This window comes from Physeter macrocephalus, chromosome 2, assembly GCF_002837175.3.
Source record: "Physeter macrocephalus isolate SW-GA chromosome 2, ASM283717v5, whole genome shotgun sequence".
Classification (NCBI taxonomy): Eukaryota; Metazoa; Chordata; class Mammalia; order Artiodactyla; family Physeteridae; genus Physeter; species Physeter macrocephalus.
Window position 1 is genome coordinate 7,355,186 of NC_041215.1, and position 19,648 is coordinate 7,374,833.

Consider the following 19,648-nt stretch of genomic DNA (forward strand, 5'->3'; position numbering starts at 1 on the left):
AGGCAGGAACGAGACTGGCCTCTTGGAGGATCAGCACTGTAAGCCTGGATCATGCAGGAACTTGCAGTCCCAGAACCTAGACTTTGGATCACATCCTGGGTATCCTGGAGAGGTTTAAAGAGAGGAGTTAAGTGCTCAGACTGATTGTTTAAATAATCCCTCTGAGCCACGTGGAGGATGTTTTGTAGGGAGGCAGGAGTGGAAGCAAGGAGAGTGTTAGGAGAGAAAAGGCAGTGGCCCAGGCCAGAGATGGCGATGTTTGCTGAGGTGAGGGAGGGAGAGTAATGGGCAGATTCGAGGTATTTTAGGAACAGAATGGCAGGATTGGGATTCAAGAGCCCCTGCTTGTTCAACCCCACTGTGAAAATGTCCTCCACAGACAGACTTGGGAGGGCCTGGGGTAGGGACCAGAACCCCATAGGGCTGGGGGGGTTTCCTCCTGGGGTCTCCTCATAGTCACCCAACCCCAGACTCCAGGGGCTGCCCCACACTGGAAGACGTGGAAGATGGTGGGAAGGGGTGCTGTGGCTGCTAGGATCATCCCATGCCAGGCTCTGGGCCAGGACTCTAAGGCAGCTAAAACCGTGTCCGGCACTTGGAGAGGGTCCTTTTCTCCCTTTTTCTCCATCAAATCTGGATTCGTGATCTCTCCCCAAGCCTGGCCCTCTTCCAGTGCTTCTTCTGTCCAAAATTCTTCAACATTCCTCCCAGTGAGAGGTGAGATTATGTCCCTGTTGTTGAATGTGGGCCCTGGGACTCAAAAAGAGTATACTAGACATAAACCTGTGCCAGGTTTCAGACTGAGGCCTTAAGAAACTGGCAGCTTCTGCCTCTCATCTCTTGGGACACTGGTTATGAGAACCCAGCCACCATGCTGTGAGGAAGCCAAGTGGTCACATGGAGAGGCTACATAGAACTGTCCCAGCTGACACCCCAGTTGAGGATCCATCTGTCAGCCAGCAAAGACCGCCCCACTGTGAGTGAGCAGATAGCCCCAGCCCCAGCCTGTAAGCCACTCCAATCGATAGGGCTTTGGAGTAGAGATGGGCCATCCCTATAGAGTGCTACCCAAATTGCAGATCTGTGAGCAAAATAAATGATTATTGTAGTTTTAGGCCACTCTGTTTGGGGTGGTTTGTTATGCAGCAACAGGTAGCTGGGACTTCATGCCCACCTCTCCAGAGCCTATCCACCACCAAGCACTACTGAGTCTTCCTTCTAAATACATGTTCTCTTCATCTTCCCTGCCACCCCATTTGTGACCTGGACAGCTACGTCAGCATCCAAGTAGATCTCCTCCCACTCGCTCTTAACTGCACAGGGTCTGTTTCCTACACAGCAGCCAGAGGACTTGCTAGAAAGCCCATCTGATTACCTCCCCAGCCCCTCTGTACCCACTTGAAGCACCCAATGGCTCTCCACTCTCCTAAGATCAAGACTCACCATCCTTGCCCCTTTTAGGCGTCAGCCACAGTGGTGGTCTATCTTCTCTTCCTCCAGTACCTCACGGGCCCTTTGCCCCAGAGCCTCTGCACGTGCTGCTTCCACTCCCCGAGATGCCCTCCTCCACCTACCTAGTTAATGCTTGCTCAAACGTCACCTCTTCCGTGAACTGCCTCTGAGTCGGTGGTTCTTGAAATGGGGTCTCTGACCAGCATCATCAGGGAACTTGTTAGAAATGCCAATTCTCAGGCCCAAGCCCTGTGCTAAGGCATCAGAAATTGGGAGGCAGGGCCCAGTGGTCCGTGTTTAACAAGTCCTGCAGGTGATTCTGATCCATGCTCTTGAGAAGTGCTGCTCGAAAACCCTCAGCGCAGGTCATGGATTTTGTCTTCTCCCATCTGTGAATTCTTCTCCTTCAGAAGTCTGCATTTATGTTGACGCAGGTATTTGTGAGATTACCTGATGCCTGGCTCCCCTGATAGACCAGAGCACAGGGGACACTCATCTTCTTCTCCTCACTGCCTCCCAGGCCTAAGCCTGGCACACCCTGGAGCTTAGGGATGCAGGTTGAACAGATATTAACTGTCGGCCTCCAGGTGGTCATGGGCTCCTCTGGCTGTGGGGGAGGGGAAGGGACTGGTCCCTTAAAGAGCTAGGACCCTAAAAGTAGACAAGGGGAGGTGAGAAACCTTAAGAAGTTTGGGGAGGGTTCAGCCCCTGCAGAAAAGGCTGCTGTTCAGAAGGCAGGGAAAGGGTCTCCCAAGCCAGAGCTTTCCCTCCCTCCCTCACCTCCCCAGTCCCTCCTCCACCCTGGGGTAGCCCTCAGCTGACTGCTATTGACCACCGAGCCAGGCCTTGTTCTGTGGGCTTTACGTGTTTTATATCATTGAATACCTAAGCTTCTGCATTGTGTGTCATTAACATTTCCATTTTATAGACAGGGAAACTGAGAGTCAGTGAGGTTCAGGTACTTGGCTGAGGTCAGGGCAGGGAGGACTTGAACCCAGGCTGTATGACAGGTGCACTGGCCCTCGTCATCCATGCCCAGGTGGAAAACACTCAGATGGCCCAGGAGGTAGGAAGCAGGAGTGCAGTGGGCCGGCGGGCCTGTGTGGAACCTCGTTTGCTCTTCCCAAAGGCAGCGTCAGCTGTAGCAGATTGGGAGAAGGAGGCCCCAGTGTTGCCAGACCTCTCTAAAATTTCAAGAGCAACCAAAAATGTGGATTTTTAATATCCTCCTTGTTTCTAAATAATCACATTAGAAAGAAAACCCTTAGATGCTTCCAGAGACCAGATAAATGCCTGTGTCAGATGACACTGATGGTGAAATCGAGGGGGTGAATGACGGCAGAGCCAAAAAGGAGACACCACAATGTGTGTATAAGGTCTCTGACCGGGCCCCGCCCTGCCCCACTCCCCCATGGCAGAGTCGCAGTTTCTGCCACGTCTGGGACGGTCCGCTTTAAATTCAGCGTCCACCCTTGGCGGGATGCGGTTTCACTAAGGGCAGACCCCTAATACTGACCCTTACCATCGTGTCTCAGCCCCCGCACGGCCAGCGCCATGTGGGCGGAGGCTAGGTCTGCCTGGTCACAGCTGTGTTCCCAGCCCCCGGGCTGCATGCAGATGCTCACTAAATGCTTGCTGATGGAAATAATAGTGTAAGCCCTTCCCCCTCTGAACACCCCACTCCCCCACCCCTACGCTGGCTCCTCCCAGTCCCCTGTCCTGGGTGAGCGGGGCGGGGCGATAGTGGGTTAAAGGCCGGCAGCTGGGGGCCCCGTCGGATGCTGGCTGCCCGTGGAGTCCAGGCTGTAGCATGGCTACCGCGCGCTCTGTAAGTCCACCCGCCCGCCCCCTTGGGCAGCGAAGGCCGGGGCTCACCACCCACCTTGACTTCTTTCTTTCGTCAGGCCAAAGAGGCTGGGGGTGGAATCCAAAAGTGGAAGAAAGAGAAGGAGGAGAAAGAGGAAGAGGAGGCAGCAGCGGGGGTGCGGGTGGGAGAGGAGGCTCTGAGGAAGGCCCGGGCCGAAGGCCCCGTGGAGAGCAAGCTGGAGTTGCACCCACTGCTGAACAGGTAGGGCAGGCCCTACTCTTGGCCTTGGACTCACTTCCTCATCTGGGAAAGGCCAGAGCTGGCCTAAGACTTGGGCTCTGGTGGCCCTTCCAGCCTTAACCCAGCTGAGATTCTGGGTTAAAGGCCCTCACTCATCCCCTGGCTCTTCAGGATAACTGGCTCCAGTCACCTTGGGCGGCCTGTGCCCCAAATCCTATCTCCCTGTTTGCCCTTGGAGGAACAGGGCTTCCCTGCCAACCTAGCTGCTGCTGGGGGCGGGCAGGTAGGTGCACTCTGCTTCCTCCTGGCCCACCCTCCTCCAGGTGGGCTCTGTGGTTCTTCAAGAATGACCGCAGCAGGGCCTGGCAGGACAACCTGCATCTGGTCACCAAGTTTGACACCGTGGAGGACTTCTGGGCGTGAGTGTCTGTCCCTCATGGACGAGGCTGGGGCCAGGGGGTTCTGAACTGGGATCCTTCCCAGACCCCACCCCTCCAGGGAGCTGCTTCCTACACAGCTTTCCCAGTCTTCCCTGGGGCCTTGCAGCATCTGCTGAGGACTGGGGCTTGGTGGGTTCTGCAGGGAAGTCGCGGGGGGATTGGGCTGGGGCACATCCCCGCCCCCCGAAGCCTCTTCGGGACTCAGGGAGAGAGCCTGGGAAGTGGGAGAAACAAGGAGTTGACCCTGACTCTGCTGCTCCATGCTTTGTGATCCTGGGCAAGTTCCTTCCCCTCTCTGAGCTTGTCTCAGCCACAAAGTGAGTTTTAGGCTGTCTCAGTGGTGATCCAGTGAGGGGATCTGAAAGGTGCTTCACAAACCCTAGAGGTGGGTGAGAAGGTGGGATTTGAAGGTCTGGGCATGTGGGGATGGAACTCCTGGCAGGGGCCACCAGTATGAGCAAAGGCTTGGAGGCTGGAAGGTGGGTGGAAAGCAGTGGGGTCTGGTAAGAGATTGAGGGGGTCTGAGGCTAGTTGGAACCAGGCTCTAAAAAGCCTGGACTTTCAGCCTGGGGTGGGGGCCTCTCTCCAGGACGTACAATAACATCCAGCTGGCCAGTAAGCTCTCTTCTGGCTGTGACTACGCCCTGTTCAAGGTAAGCCCTGCTTCCCCGCCCCCACCCCTCCCCGGGGCACAGCGGGGCTGATTCTTCCCAGCTTCCTCCCTCACAGGGGGTTTGGGGGTGGGGTGCCGAGGACAGCCTCCCTCAGAGCCAAGTATAATTTCAGATCGGAGGACCGCTCTGCAGAAGCATGGACAGAGTGTCAGACCTGAGTTGTACCTTGAAGGACAGGGGAGGGGGAAGAAGGGGGAACAAGGAAGGAGTCTAGGTTTCTGGCCTGGCTCCTTAACTAGGGACGTGCATCAGAATTGCCCCAGGACACTCATCAATGTCCGGGCCTGTGCCTGGAGGTGCTGTGCAGTGGGGCCCTGACGTCAGCGTTTAAAGATTTCCCTAGGTGACTTGTGTCCAGCTGAGCCTGGGATGTCTGCCTTTGGCCACACTGGGATTGCCCCAGATGCTTTCTTAATCACCTCCATTTGAACTCTCATATCAAGGAACTTGGTTCACTAAAGGAGATAAACACACACCCACGCAAGGCTATGTAAGGTGACAGATGTTGAGGCTTAGGGGCCCGTGGGAACTCACAGGAGGGTCTGGGGGGCTGAATGGCTGGTAGAACCTGCTTGTACAGGAGGGATGAAGGCAGAGAGGTCCTGGCCTGTGGAGGCCTACAGAGGGGCTAGAGAAGGACCTGGGGAGGTGGCCAGGCCCTCACTTTCCTCTGAACAAAGGGAGGTGGTTGATCTGCCAGCCTGCCTCCCAGGATGGTATTGAGCCCATGTGGGAAGACAGCAGGAATAGGCGGGGTGGCCGCTGGCTGGTCAGCCTCGCCAAGCAGCAGCGCCACAGTGAGCTGGACCACCTATGGCTGGAGACGGTGAGTGGGGGGCTGGGCGGGGAGGCTTCCCAAGGGAGGGGCTGGGCTGGTGTGTGGCGGTGGTCTCAGGGTGGTGGGGGCAGACTCTGTGCCCGCCAGGAAGGCTCATCCTCCTCCTTTTTTGGCTCCAGCTGCTGTGTCTGATCGGGGAGAGCTTTGAGGAGCACAGCCGGGAGGTGTGTGGGGCCGTCATCAACATCCGAACCAAGGGGGACAAGATTGCCGTGTGGACGAGGGAGACAGAGAACCAGGAGGGCGTGCTGCGCATTGGGTGAGGGGTATCTCTGGCACAGGGTGGGGGCTGGGTCTCTTCTAAGAGAGAAGGGGAAGGTGGAAGGGGCGTGGCTTGGCCTGCAAGGGAGACCTCTGGAACTCTGCATGCTGTCTCTCCCTTCTTTCTTTCCCACTTGTGTAAAGGGTGTGGCATCTCAATTTCAAACTGTTTCTTAACAGACCTCTTTTCCTTTGCACTAGGCACATTTTGGGTTTCCACATGGGTAAGACAAATACAACAGGAGTTACTGTGGTTGGAACCAGGGTAGAAGCTCTGAGCAAAGGACCCAGGGTCCCACGTTATCTCCAGGACCCACTGCTGACTGCCTGTCTCCTTTCCTCTCCCACTTACCTCCCAGGCGTGTCTACAAAGAGCGCCTGGGACTCTCCACAAAGACCATCATTGGGTACCAGGCCCACGCAGACACGGCCGCCAAGAGCAACTCCCTAGCCAAGAACAAATTTGTGGTGTAGGGCACACCCTGGCACCACTGCCCATTTGGCTGCCCCTGAGCCTCCCACTGCTGTGTGTGTGTGTGTAAAAGGGGCTGGGCTGGGGGCACATGGCATGGTTCTCACCTATTCTGGAGTGAATATGAACACTCTTTAATGTGAATTGGGGCCCAGGCCTAGGGGCAGTTCTGGTGGGGGACCCAATGTGAGGGACCAGGGCAACGGAAAGGTGGAGGAAACCCTGGGCTTGTTTCACCCTGGGGGTTGGGTTGGGTAGAGTGGGGTGAGGTGAGTTATTGGTGGGAGGAGGGCTCAACTGCAGGTGGAAAGATAACAGGAGAGAATCCCAGGATCCAGGTCTTACTCTGTGCTCCCCACCTTGGGGAAAGAGGCTAGGTGGCCTGAGGGCCAGACTCTTCCATTTTGGGTGAGGGGGCTCAAGGCCGCTGACCCAGAGCTGGAGCTCAGGGACAGGAGTGGGGGGCTCTCTCGAATGATCACTGCTTTAAAAACTTTTATGGATTGCCTCTCATCAGATTTGTAGCCTTGGAGCCCACCCTGCATCCCACACCTCCCCTCAGCCAGCTGTGCGTGGGTCCCTAGAGTGGCGGGGGCGGCGGGGGGGTGACTGATGAGACCCTGGCCCAGGAGAGATGGTCAGGCCTTACTATGGTTCTGCTAGACGATGATTAACTGGAAGGTGATGAAGCTTAAGCCCCTTTCTGTTACCTATCTAAATAAATACTTTTAAACAAAACCAGAATTATTTTTAAAGAGGACTCTAAAATTGAGTAAAATTCAGGCCCCCCAAACCTTGATCTGCTCTAGTCCTGCCTTGAGGGGGGCTCATGTGAGACCCCCTAGGTACCAAGGAGCCTGATCAGGGTGGAAGCTGGTAGGGGGGAGAGGGGTTAGACGGTTGCGGGGGGGCTTTAACCACCAAAGGCGCTTGAGCCAGGGGATGCAGTATATGCCCTTGGCAAAACTGAAGGGGCAGGGAGCAGCAGGAATGGCCCTCACAAGACCCAGGTGTCATCCGGTCTGAGTTTGAACCCATAGAGGTAGAATTGAACTTCCGGGGCTTCCCTGGTGGCGCAATGGTTAAGAATCCGCCTGCCAATGCAGGGGACATGGGTTCGAGCCCTGGTCTGGGAAGATCCCACATGCCGCAGAGCAGCTAAGCCCGTGAGCCACAACTACTGAGCCTGCGCTCTAGAGCTGGTGAGCCACAACTACTGAAGCCCGCTCCACAACAAGAAAAGCCAGCCCGGTGAGAAGCCCACGCACCGCAACTAGAGAAAGCCCACGCTCAGCAACGAAGACCCAACACAGCCATAAAATAAATAAATTTTAAAAAAAGAATTTCCATCCAGTGAGAAGCGCTTTTGTTTGAAATTTATTTTTATTGGAGTATAGTTGCTTTACAATGTTGTGTTAGTTTCTACTGTACAGCAAAGTGAGTCAGCTATATGTATACAAATATCCCTCTTTTTTGGATTTCCTTCGCATTTAGGTCACCACAGAGCACTGAGTAGAGTTCCCTGAGCTATACAGTAGGTTCTCATTAGTTACCTATTTTATACATAGTATCAAGTGTATATATGTCAATCCCAATCTCCCAATTCATCCCAGCACCCAAAAAGCGCTTCTGATTGGACTCAACTGTAATAAAACGTCCTGCACGTGTGCTAAAAACACCATCCATATAACCATCCTCCTCTCGCTCACCAGCTCAGTAGTTACTCCTCTCTAGGGATGGGAACAGACGGCAAGGCCGGGGATTGGGGTGGCGCTGGTCCTGAGCTTTGCGGTGTGGCGGGAACTAGGGGTCTTTCGTGTCTGCGACTTGCGGCGCCCTCAGCATCTCAGGTTGGACTGAAGGACGCCGCAGCGGCCAGCGCATAGGGAGGAGTCAGGCCTAGAGGCTGGCCTCCGACAGCACTGAGTCGGGCTGTGGGGAGGGGCTTGGGGTGGGGCCTGTATGGGGGTGGGGTCCGGAGGGGACAGTCGGGAGGGGGCGGAGCCAAGCCCGGAGACTGGGCTCCAAAGGGGAGTGAGTAAGGCTGGGGGCGGAGCCTATGGAGGGGGCGGAGTCAGGCCTAGAGGTGGGGCTCTGAGGGGGACCAAGCAGGGGGTGGTCCGGGAGCCGAGGGCGGTCCCTGCGGGGCGGACCCTGGGGGGCGGGCGGGGCCCGACGGGCGCTCTAGGTGGCCGCGGCCATGAAGCCGCAGCCGCCGGGCTAGGCCCCGGGCGGCTCCAGCCCCGGGCGGCTCCAGCCCCGGGCGGCCCGCGGAGGGCTGGGCCTAGCCCCCGGCTCCGGTTCCCGGGCCGGCGGGCGGCCGCTCACCATGCCCGGCAAGCAGCAGCACTTCCAGGAACCCGAGGTCGGCTGCTGCGGGAAATACTTCCTGTTTGGCTTCAACATCGTCTTCTGGGTGAGCGCGGGGTGGGTTCTGGGCCCTGTGCTGGGGATGGCGGGAGAAGGAGGCTCAGTCCCCTACTAGGGGGAGACACTCTCTGTCACAAGGGCTTGGGACCGTCCCCCCACTCCTTCCTCCCACTCGCACCTCCACGCCCACCTCCAGGACCACCCGAGGGAACTACGAAGAGGCCCGGATTGCAGGGGACGGGTCCCAGCCACTGCGGTAGTCGGGGGGGGTGGGGGTAGTCTTCCGGGGTCTTCCCGAGGCCCGGCGGAGAAATGGGAGGTGTTTCCGTGAAGACCCCATGGGCACGCTTAGTGCAGGCGCCCCCTCTCCCTCCCAGCCCCCTTGCTACCCTGGGGTGTCGGGGGTGCGCGGAGCCCCACCCCTGGTTTTACCCGTAGGGAGGAGAGCCTCCTCGAAGGACGGGATCCCGTCTCCTGCCCCTTTACCTCTCCAGTACCTGGGCCTGCTGCCTCGCCTTAAGCTCCTACAAAGGGGGAGGGGGAGGTCAAATGTCGAAGCCCCCACCCCCACCCCAAAGAGGCTTGCGGGCAGGGAGGGCCAATCGCCCTAGTTCTCGGCCGGGGACAGGGGACATTTCCTGATGAGAGGTCAGGAGAGCTGGCCCTGGGGAACAGAATTCAACATCCACAGCTGACCAAACCGATGCTCCAGGGCGGGGCTGCCCCTGCCTGGAGAAGGGAGCTGCTGGTGCCCCTCCCAAGGTGGCATCTGTAGCCCTGGGCCCTGCCAAGTCATCTTTCCCTTCTCCCTCCCCATCCCATATCTCCAAGGCTACTTGCTGCCTCTGCAGTCTCTGCTTCTGACGTCTTGGGTCAGAATGCCAGGCCCATTCAGTTTTGTTTAGCAGGACTCAGTGGCACTGCCCTCTACCCACATGCTGCTCATGCAATGTGGGTGTCCTTTGGCCCCAGCAGTGCCCAGCCTTGAGGGTGTGAGCCATGTGCAGAGAGCACTAGTCAGTGAAGTCTGAGGCTCTGGGTGAAGCAGGCCTAGCTGTGAGACAGTGGGCAAGTCACTTCTCTCTGGGCCTCAGCTTCCCTGGCAGCAAGTGGGTGTTAATGAAGCCTGCCCCTCAGGACTGTTACGCAGATAAAATGAATTATAAATTACTGTATTCTTGCAGGTACTTTCTTATCTACATTTTACAGGTGAAGGAACAGGCACAGAGAGGTTAAATCTTTTAACCCAGAGTCACACAGCCAGTAAGTGCAGAGCCAAGGTGACAGCTCAGTGGGCAGTAGATGGAGGTGAGGCAGAGAATTAAGCAGAGGGAGCCCCCAGATGTCAAGGGGTGAGAGGCATGAGAGACCCAGGCTTGTTCCAGGGTCCCCCAGGGTGGGGAGCCTGAGTGTGAAAGGCCCCAGGGCTGGGGCAGAGAGTTTGAGTTTTATGTTGAGGGCAGAGGGTAGCACTGAAGGCTTCAGTGCTGGGTGATGGGTATATTCTAGCTTCTGTTTTGGAGGCAGATCTGCCTGGCTGACACGGGGAGGGTGAGTGAGGGGCAGGGTATGGAGGTAGGGAGACCAGGGAGGAGGGCTGGGGCAAAGTTGGGGTGGGCAGGTGGGAAAGGTGAGGAAGGCTCCAGGGGAAGTTATGAGACTGAACTGACAGGACTGGGCCACTTGGGGGTTTGGTTTTGGGTCAAGGTGGCCTGAAGGGGGTACCTGTGAAACAGGCCCAGAGATTTTTTTATTTTAATGGAAAGCAGACCCTTATGTTACCCTGCTCAGAACCTTCCAGTTTTTTCTCACTAGAATACAGTCCAGACTCCTCCCCATGGCCCACAGCACCGTGTGGTGTCTGGCCTTGCTGCCCTTCAGTTTGTCCCTTGCACCGCCAAACATGATCTTACCTCTGGGCCTTTGCCAGTACTTCCGCCTGGAATTCTCTTCTCTTCAGTGCACCTTTTCATCATTCAAACCTCAGCTAAAATGTCACCATGCTCCCTAACTGAAACATGCCCCCACTACCCTAGTAACTTCCCATTTCATCACCCTGTTTGATTTTCTTTAAAGGCTCTGTTGGTATCTGAAATTACCTTGTTTGCTCACTGTGGATTTCCCCCACTGGAGTGTAAACTCCATGAGGGCTGAGAGCTCATGTGTCCTGTTTCCTGATGTATTTCTGGTGCATGGAATGGATCCTGGGACATGGAAGCGTTTGCAGCAGGCAGGTGGACTAAGGGCCGTAGAGCCAGGGAGAGGTTTGGGTGGAGATCAGGAGATGCCAGTGTCACGATGGGGTGAAAGATGAGTGTGAGAAGAAGAAGGGTAGAAGGCTGAGGTTGGAACCTGGCGGGGGAGGTGGGTAGCCATGTGCATGGCGCAGGTGAAGCAGAGCATTGTAGGAGGGAGGCTGAGAAAGGGCAGGAGGAGGAACGGCATTGCGTTAACCATGGAGAGGTTTGGGAAAGAGAAAGTAGTGATCATTTGCCTAAAGGTCATGGGCGGGTCAAGTGGGATGAGGCAGGAGAAGTGATATTTGGTTTCACATCCCAGATCCAGTGTGGGGGAGGGAAGGAAAAATATTTCTAGAAAAAGAGTACAGCAGTGGGAGGAGCCTGGGGTCGGAGAGGGGAAGGTGCTAAAGGTGGCAGGTCAGGGGTGGAGCTGACTGAGGCTCCGTGCTGAGGGGAAGGAGCCTGTAGAGAAAGCAGGTGGGAGAGGGAGGTCTGAAGAGGTGGGGTCACGGCCTTGGGCTTGGGCCAGAGGGGCACTCTCCCTCTGAGACTAGATGTCCTGCCCGGGTTCAGGCAGCTGCCCTCGGTATCCAGGGCTCTTCCCAGTACGGAAATGAGGTAGGATAGTGGGTGGTGTTTAGAAGGCCTAGGCTGGTGCCCCTCTGCTGATCTGGGGCTGAATTGGGATTCCCTGTCATTTAGGGGTCTTTGGCTGTGAACTACAAATATGTACTCTGCCAGATAGAGGTTGAAAGGGTGGGACGGGAGTGAGGTGGCAGTCACAGAGTTGCAGGGCAGCAGGAGGACCAGACTTGGGCGGGGGGCAGAGAGGATGCCAGGAGGCTGGAACCCTAACATAGGCCTGGGGTGAGAAGAGAGGCTCAGGAAACAGCTGCTGCCGCTTGGTGGGACTGTTTTGGCCATCCTCTACTCCAATTCTGAGTTCCAAGAAGGGGCCCGCCTTTGTCCATCTTAGGGCTGGGGACGGTTCAGTCTTCCAAGCTGTGTCCTATGGGAAGAAACACTGAGATGCATTCTTGGGAAGATTGAAAGGACCCTGAATGTAAATTGATACAGCCACTATGGAGAACAGTATGGAGGTTCCTTAAAAAATTAAAAATAGAACTACCATACGACCCAGCAATCCTACTACTGGGCATATACCCTGCGAAAACCATAATTCAAAAAGAGTCATGTACCAAAATGTTCATTGCAGCTCTATTTACAATAGCCAGGAGATGGAAGCAACCTAAGTGTCCATCAACAGATGAATGGATAAAGAAGAGGTGGATGGACCTAGAGTCTGTCATACAGAGTGAAGTAAGTCAGAAAGAGAAAAACAAATACCGTATGCTAACACATATACATGGAATCTAAAAAAATAAATAAAGAAAGAAAAAAGAAAAAAAATGGTCAGAACAACGTAAGGGCAAGACGGGAATAAAGATGCAGACCTACTAGAGAATGGACTTGAGGATACGGGGAGGGGGAAGGGTAAGCTGGGACAAAGTGAGAGAGTGGCATGGACATATATACATTACCAAATGTAAAATAGATAGCTAGTGGGAAGCAGCCACATAGCACAGGAAGATCAGCTCGGTGCTTTGTGACCACCTAGAGGAGTGGGATAGGGAGGGTGGGAGGGAGATGCAAGAGGAAGGGGATATGGGGATATATGTATACATATAGCTGATTCACTTTGTTATACAGCAGAAACTATCACACCATTGTAAAGCAATCATACTCCAATAAAGATGTTTAAAAAAAAAAAAGAAAGGACCCTGGATCCCATTTACAGCCCTTTCCCCTCTTTCTCTCTTTCCCCCTGGCTTCCTGAAGACCCTGAGCAGTAAGGGGGAGGGGGCTCTGCTGGGGGTGGGAAAGGATGCTGGTGCCCCAGCCCTCAGCTCTTTGCTGCTGCTCCTGCAGGTGCTGGGAGCCCTGTTCCTGGCCATTGGTCTCTGGGCCTGGGGTGAGAAGGTAAGGCGGTGGGGTAGGGTGTGGGGCTGCTCTGGGTCAAGATGGTGGGAGGGCCAGCCCCCCCATTTGCCTCTGCTCGCCCTTCACAGGGTGTTCTCTCCAACATCTCGGCGCTGACAGATCTGGGAGGCCTTGACCCCGTGTGGCTGTTTGTAGTGGTAGGAGGCATCATGTCGGTGCTGGGCTTTGCCGGCTGCATTGGGGCCCTCCGGGAGAACACATTCCTGCTCAAGTTTGTGAGTGCCCTCCCACTGGGGACCCCAACCTCCTCCCACCCACTTCTTGCATAGTTCATGCTTAATAATGGTAGTTTTATTATTATGTTATTGTAACAGTGATCACCAGATTTGTATTCTCCACATTTATAGTATCCTTTCTGTTGTAAGGGACCAAAACCTAGTGTCCTAAGCTAAAAGGGCCACTAAGAAAGCCCAGGGGCGTGTTAGCTGCCAGCGCATTTGGATCCAGGAGCCACCACAGTGTCACTTGTCCCAGTTGCTCTGTTTCTCAGCTCTGTCCCTCTGGGTTGGCTCCAGTCCCCTTGGGGTGGAAAGATGTCCAGGAATGGGTGGGTGCTGGCTTCAAGCTGCCCTCCCAGGAACTCCTGCTGGAGGCTGAGTGAGGCTCTCCCTTCCCAACCATTCTGCCAAAGTTCTTCAATTGCATCTCCTTAGTCCTGATTGGCCGCCTCTAGACCAATCCCTGTGGTCCCAGGGGAGGTAGCGCTCTGATTGGTGGGCTGTTGACACATGCCCAGTCCTCTATGTGGGAGTGGGAATGGGGAAAGAGGTGGCGATGGCACTTTCAGAGCCACAGAAACTGAATGTGTGTGTGGAGAGTGGTTTCTCAAAGACAACAGGGTAGGTAAGAACAGCACTATCTTTTTTCATCATAAAACAATACTAACATGATAGAAGGTGGGGACTCTGGGCTGTCTTGGGTCGGGGCACAGGAGGTTGGAGCCCCACCCAGTGGCAACCCGAGACCCTGTATCTCTGACCCCCACTGTCTGTGTGCCCCCAACCCCAGTTCTCCGTGTTCCTTGGCCTCATCTTCTTCCTGGAGCTGGCAACAGGGATCCTGGCCTTCGTCTTCAAGGACTGGATTCGAGACCAGCTCAACCTCTTCATCAACAACAATGTCAAGGCCTATAGGGATGACATTGACCTCCAGAACCTCATTGACTTTGCTCAGGAATACGTAAGTCCAGCATCCAACTCTGACCACATGCAGGAGGCACCTGCTGGGCAGATGAATGAGGGAGCAAGTTCCCTGTGTGCTGGGTCCATTCCCTCGCCCACCAGGCCAGGCAGGCCCCAAGAAAGCGAGCCAGGAGGGCCCCTGTCTGAGAGGAAGCCAGCCCCTGGTGATCTCCATGTGCCTAGCCCTGCATGGACACAGCATTGGGGAACAGAGGCCAGAGGATCCAAACTGGCAGCTCCTAGGCCAGGCTTACAGAACACTTAAAGGAGGAAACATGGCATAAAAATATAGATTTCTTCTTCTACTAAACTGGGCCCACAGTATAGGCTGGCGCTACATTGCCACTGCCCCCTTTGCTGGTAGAGGGACTGTTTGCCCCGTCCCTGCCACTCTATTTTATTATACCTGTCGGCCCTCTTCCCTCATTTATATTATTTGTTTGGCCTCTGAACATATTCGAGTTTGAGACCCGCCCCCCAGAAGCTCTGCCCTCAAGCTTGCAAACCTAACCCCTGTGAAGAAGCAGTCAGTGAACAGTTCTCGAAATCCTGGACACCTGCCTGCATGTTCTCACCCACTCACACGCGTAGTCGCACACACTCAAGAGTCATACTCCTTTGGTGCCATCCCCAAGAACTGCTCTGGGATCCAGAGGTGAACCAGAGCCGGTGCCTGCTTTGAGGAGCTCTCAACCCAGGGCAGAAGTAAACAGAGGCAGGTGGTTAGGATGTGATTTATTTGTTCATTCAACACAGAATTGTTATGGACCTATTGTGTGCCAGGCTCTGGGCTAGGGGCTGGGGACTCAGAGGTGAAAAAAGCTGGGACCTGTGTTTGTGGGGATGGTAGTCTGGGGGAAGAGACAGATGATAAAAGAGCAAAACAAACACGTGTGTTTGTGTGTGTGCGTGTGTGTGTGTGTGTGTGTGTGTGTGTAGAATTATAAATTGTGGTAAGGGCTGAAATGGGGAAGCTCGGAGAAGGCGAAGGCCTCTCGGGGGCAGCCTTGGGGGAGGAGAAGGAGCAGGGAGATGAAGAGAGGGGCAAGTGCTCTCCAGCAGCAGCAGCAGGTGCTGACAGAGTGAGAGGAGGCAGGCAGAGGCCAGGCTGTGTGCTGGGACCCATGCAGGCAGAGTCGCATGGCCGTGCCTCACTCCCCTGGCCCAGCCCACGGGGTGTACCTGTGTCTGCCGCTGAGCTGGTCCCTTGAGGGCAAGCTTTTTAGCAGCCTGTGCCATGTCAGTGAGTTAAGGCTGTGTGCTCCTGTCTCCCCACTAGATCATGAGTCCCTGCTTCATTGCAGCCCCACGATGTGCTGGGTAGGGGTAATGGTGATACAGGTGCTGACAGCAGCATCTGTGAAGTGGAATGGGATCATTGTGAGGGTGGCAGGATTGCCCTCCTGTCCCAGCAGAGAGGAAGAGAGAAGGTCTTCTGTAAAAATCGCTGGGGCAAGTGTGAGGAGACAGGTCACAGATGTGGGGTTCAGTGGTGCCTTTCCCCACAGGGTTTGTTGAAACTCCAACCCCTCAAGGTGGCCTGAGGAAGCCACAGTCCTTGGGCCACCATCCTTGCCCCCTCCCTTCCTTTTCTCAGCCTCTCTTGGGCTAGGGGACAAGCTCAGGAGCCCCTTCCTACTCCCCCCAGCCCCCACCAACCCAGGCAGGAGCCTCAAGCTGCTCTGGTGGCCCTGGGCCCAGGCCTGGCCTGTCTGTGGGGGAGCTACCCGCCTGCCTGGCTGCCTCTAGGCCCCCTCTCGGCCAGCCCAGCCCTGTCTTCCTGCAGCCTGGGCCTGTCCCCAAACAGGATGAGGCTCCTGGGCTGGGCCTGGCTCACCTGGGGTTCCTCTCCCACCCCCTAGTGGTCTTGCTGCGGAGCCCGAGGGCCCAACGACTGGAACCTCAATATCTACTTCAACTGCACTGACGTGAACCCGAGCCGGGAGCGCTGCGGGGTGCCCTTCTCCTGCTGCGTCAGGGACCCTGTGGTGAGTGGGGCCTGGTGAGGAGGGGTGGGCCTCGCAGTTCGCAGGCCCAGTCTGGGAAGAGCCCATCCCCGGGCTGGCTCGGCTCCGCCCTGCTCTGGGGGCTGTGGATGTGGATGTTGGGGGAGGTCAGCTTACATGGGAGTAGCCCTGCGGTCTGGGGAGTTTGTGTCCGTGGGCAGTGCTGAGGCCTGTTGGATAGGGACTGCTCCTCTTGGGCCACCTTTCTGGGGTGGCAGGGTTGGGGGTTCTGACCCTTTTATGGCTTTCTTTAGAGCAGAAGCTTCTCTCAGTGCCATCCCTCCAGTCACAGTGCACAGGGACAACGAGGGCCAGGTTTCTTCCCATTCTTATAAAACCCGAGCAGTCAGGGTTCCTAAAAATGAAGCAGTTCAAGCTGGTGTTGTGGCCATGTGCCCTGGCATCAGGGAAAGAGGTGCACGGGCCCCAGCCAGCCTAGCTTAAGGAGCGGTAGACGCAGCGGAATCCATGGTTCCATCTGCTTCCCCTGAGACCCCATGGATGCACCCACACTGAGTCGCTCACTGGCCTGTTTCTTCTCAGGAAGATGTCCTCAACACTCAGTGTGGCTACGATGTTCGGCTCAAACTGGTGAGAGGGGAGAGGACAGGGCTGGGGGCAGCTGGGGGCACTGGGATGGAGGGGGTCCCCTATAGGCTCTAAAAGGCCTCAGAGATTCGGGGGAGGGGATGCTGAGTCCTAGGAGGCACGCGGGGCTTGGTACTGGCAAACACAAGGCAGTGGACTCCACTAGAGGGAGAAAACAGTAAGACATGGATAAAGAAATATGAACAGTAATGTGACAATTTCAGCTAAGCACTTGGAAGAAAATAAAATCAGAGAAGTGATGGGATTGGGGCAGGGCAGTCAGGGAAGGCCTCTGGGAGGAGGAGGCATCTGTGCTGAGACCCCGATGAGGAGAAGGCCCTGCGGTGGAGCTCCAGGCGGCAGGCACTAAGGTGTAAGGTCCTGGGCGGGGCTGAGCTTAGCAAGCTGGACTGAGATGGGGCCTGCAGTGGTGGTGGGTGGGCTGAGCCGAGCCTGGTGCCCATCTGTCCCCAGGAGCTGGAGCAGCAGGGCTTCATCCACACCAAAGGCTGCGTGGGCCAGTTTGAAAAGTGGCTGCAGGACAACCTGATTGTCGTGGCTGGGGTCTTTGTGGGCATCGCCCTCCTCCAGGTACCGCTGTGGCCCTGCATGCCCTCACTGCCCTGGACACCCTGCCCTGCCAGTGGCCTCTCCCTCACCTGCTCTCCATCTTACAGATCTTTGGTATCTGCCTGGCCCAGAACCTCGTGAGTGACATCAAGGCAGTGAAGGCCAACTGGTGAGGCTGCCTCGCTGGCCATGGCCACTCTCCTGGCTGACCCAGGGCCCCCGCCCCCCCCAACTCTGCCCGTGATGGGTGAGGCTGCAGGAGGTGTTTCTGCTTGAACCTGAACCCCACATGGGGCTTGCGTGCCTCTGGGTTGTGCACCCATGGAGAGAGCTGCATGGCTCTGCCCGGGCTGCCTGTCCTGTAGCTGTGTGCACGGAGGGTGGGTGTGGCCAGTGGGTGTGCACAGGGAGCCGCCATCTCAGCTGTTGTTGGGTGGTTGGCTCTCCGGGGGACTAGGAAGGGCACAGCTAAGAGGGGGCAGGCCAGGTGGGGTGGGCTTGGGGCCTGCTGTTGCGTGGGGCACAGCCTCACGCATCTCAGAGCTCTCTCCACTAGCTGTGACCTTGACCCTGCCATGAGCCCACTTCAGCCTCAATGTCTCAGACTCTAAAATGGGTCCAAGAATTTTCTCTCCCTTGCTTGCCTCTCAGGATCAAACATGATGATGGCTACAGACTACTCAAATAAACAAAACCTTGAAAACCACTGGCTTCTGCCCGGCGTCTTGAAGATTCTCTCAGCTTCAGGTTCTCAGCAGAGCTCTCCATCTTGGGCCCTGGCTTGGAGCCATCCGCCAATGTGTTTTCTTGGCCTGGGTAGTATATACATTTGAGCCAACCTTTAAAACTTGGTGTATTTCACGTAAAAGTCCAGATCCCCAACTTCTTGTGAAGATTGGCCATCTGGCCACAGCAGCTCTTGGGGCATCGTCTCCTGGGACATGTGCTTCCTGTTCTCTGAGGGACCCACCTGGCCTGTGCTTCTCACCCTGTAGGCTGGGGTTGGCCTCCGCACTGCTGTAGGGTTTTTCCCTGCAAACACCGCGAGGCTGCCGTGGGCTAAGCCTTCATGAGGATGTGAAGAATGGGGAGGCTGGACACTGCCCTGAAGAGGCCACACAGCCTAGGAGGAGTCCAGCCACACTGGAGACTGAGATGGGTGCCCAGGAGAGTGGCTGAGGGGTGGAATGGAGATCAGGAAGGTTTGGGGAAGGAAGTAGTTGGAAGTTGAAAACTTGGCACACGTGGGGTTGGGGGAAGCCTGCTTTGGAACCCATGGTGGTTGATGCCGGGCCTCACTTGGAATCAAATCGAACATCTTCATGGAGGCCTGCAGAGCTGCCTCATGGCCACCAGAGGGCGCACCAGCAAGCTTTGCCTGGGTCTGGCTGCTTCGTCCACAACCTCACTCTGGTACAGCCAAGTGCCTGGTGTGTCCACCCAGCTTTCCAGTGCTTTGGGTTCAGGGAATTTGAGAACTTCGAAAGGAGCAACTGTCTCCGACTTGGGAAGTCTGCTGCTCTCAGCTCTGCCTCTTAGCTGCATGAAGGGGTGTGTGTGGAGTGAATGCCACACCCATCCCTAGGGTGCCCTTTGTGGATAAAAGGAGGGATTTGGGCAGGTTCACAGATCTCCTACTCAGATGCCCAAGGTTGTATAAATGAATGAAGTAGGCCTTTGACTTGTGAGGTCTTTGCAGTGCAACTGACTTTCCTACTGTTCCTGAAGACTGCACCGAGAGACATTGCTTTATGACGAAAAATATTTGGACCATCAAGTTGATAATGGCAGCTGACCTTGAGGTACAATAGAGTGGTGAGGACTGGCAAAGCACAGGTCCCCATCTGAAGTTGGTGGCTGTCATTTAGTTGTGGCTAATTGCTATAAAGTGGGAATGCAGGTCTAATGTCAGAAATCTGGAGAAGCCAGAAATCCAGGTTTTTATGTGAAATATCCCTATTTTTAAGGTGTTGACAACTAATGAAAAAAAAAATGCTGCAAGCCCAACAAAAGAAGAGGGGGCCAGCTTTGACCCCTGTGTCACTACAATTCCCTCTGGGATAATCACCTATTGGGGTCCTGGCTGCTCTGCCATTCAGGGGTGCTGGGAGCTGCTGCCAGGAGGGGAGGGTGTGGGGTATGCACCCAGCATTGTAGCTCCCAGACACAGGCTGGACAGTGTCCTGGGGTCCCTGACAGGTACCAGTGCACTACAATAAATGCAGCTCACGATACTGTGCATGTCTTGCATTTTTTAATATCACAAGCTTTTACTTTTCATTTTCCCCCTCAAACCTCACAACCGCCTTGTTAGGTGGAGACTCTTTTCCTGATGAAGAAACTGGGCTCAGAGAGGGAAGCGAGTTGCCCACCACACAGCTGGAGGAGGCACCCAGATCTGAGCCTTCTCGCCGGAGTTCTGCACCAGACCCGTCCTGCCTTTCTGACGCATTCGGGTGACACCTGCACACTTGAAGTGCGAACCAGTAAGGGATAGCAAGGGATTGT

At 55.7% G+C, this 19,648-nt stretch overlaps 2 protein-coding genes across 5 annotated transcripts; both read left to right on the forward strand.

Annotated features, from left to right (window-relative positions):
* The first annotated feature begins 249 nt into the window (after positions 1–249).
* Positions 250–6,186, forward strand: EIF4E1B (eukaryotic translation initiation factor 4E family member 1B). The gene is made up of 7 exons (XM_055091200.1): positions 250–267; positions 3,357–3,520; positions 3,823–3,918; positions 4,529–4,592; positions 5,326–5,439; positions 5,571–5,710; positions 6,072–6,186. The coding sequence occupies exons 1-7, from the start codon at positions 250–252 to the stop codon at positions 6,184–6,186; spliced, it is 711 nt and encodes a 236-aa protein (XP_054947175.1).
* Positions 6,187–8,414: 2,228 nt separating this feature from the next.
* On the forward strand, positions 8,415–19,350 carry TSPAN17 (tetraspanin 17). 4 transcript variants are annotated; one of them, XR_003682642.2, is made up of 9 exons: positions 8,415–8,600; positions 12,724–12,774; positions 12,864–13,010; positions 13,804–13,974; positions 15,839–15,964; positions 16,526–16,573; positions 17,045–17,161; positions 17,248–17,387; positions 17,792–19,350. XR_003682642.2 is itself a non-coding variant. In XM_007103157.4 (9 exons), the coding sequence occupies exons 1-9, from the start codon at positions 8,514–8,516 to the stop codon at positions 17,826–17,828; spliced, it is 846 nt and encodes a 281-aa protein (XP_007103219.1). In that variant the 5' UTR covers positions 8,415–8,513; the 3' UTR covers positions 17,829–19,350. The 4 variants fall into 4 exon arrangements, 3 of the variants coding, with proteins under 3 accessions (XP_007103219.1, XP_028353600.1, XP_028353595.1); XM_007103157.4 differs by having other exon boundaries at positions 17,248–17,309; XM_028497794.2 differs by lacking the exon at positions 8,415–8,600 and adding an exon at positions 10,673–10,784 and having other exon boundaries at positions 17,248–17,309.
* The last annotated feature ends 298 nt before the right edge of the window (positions 19,351–19,648 follow it).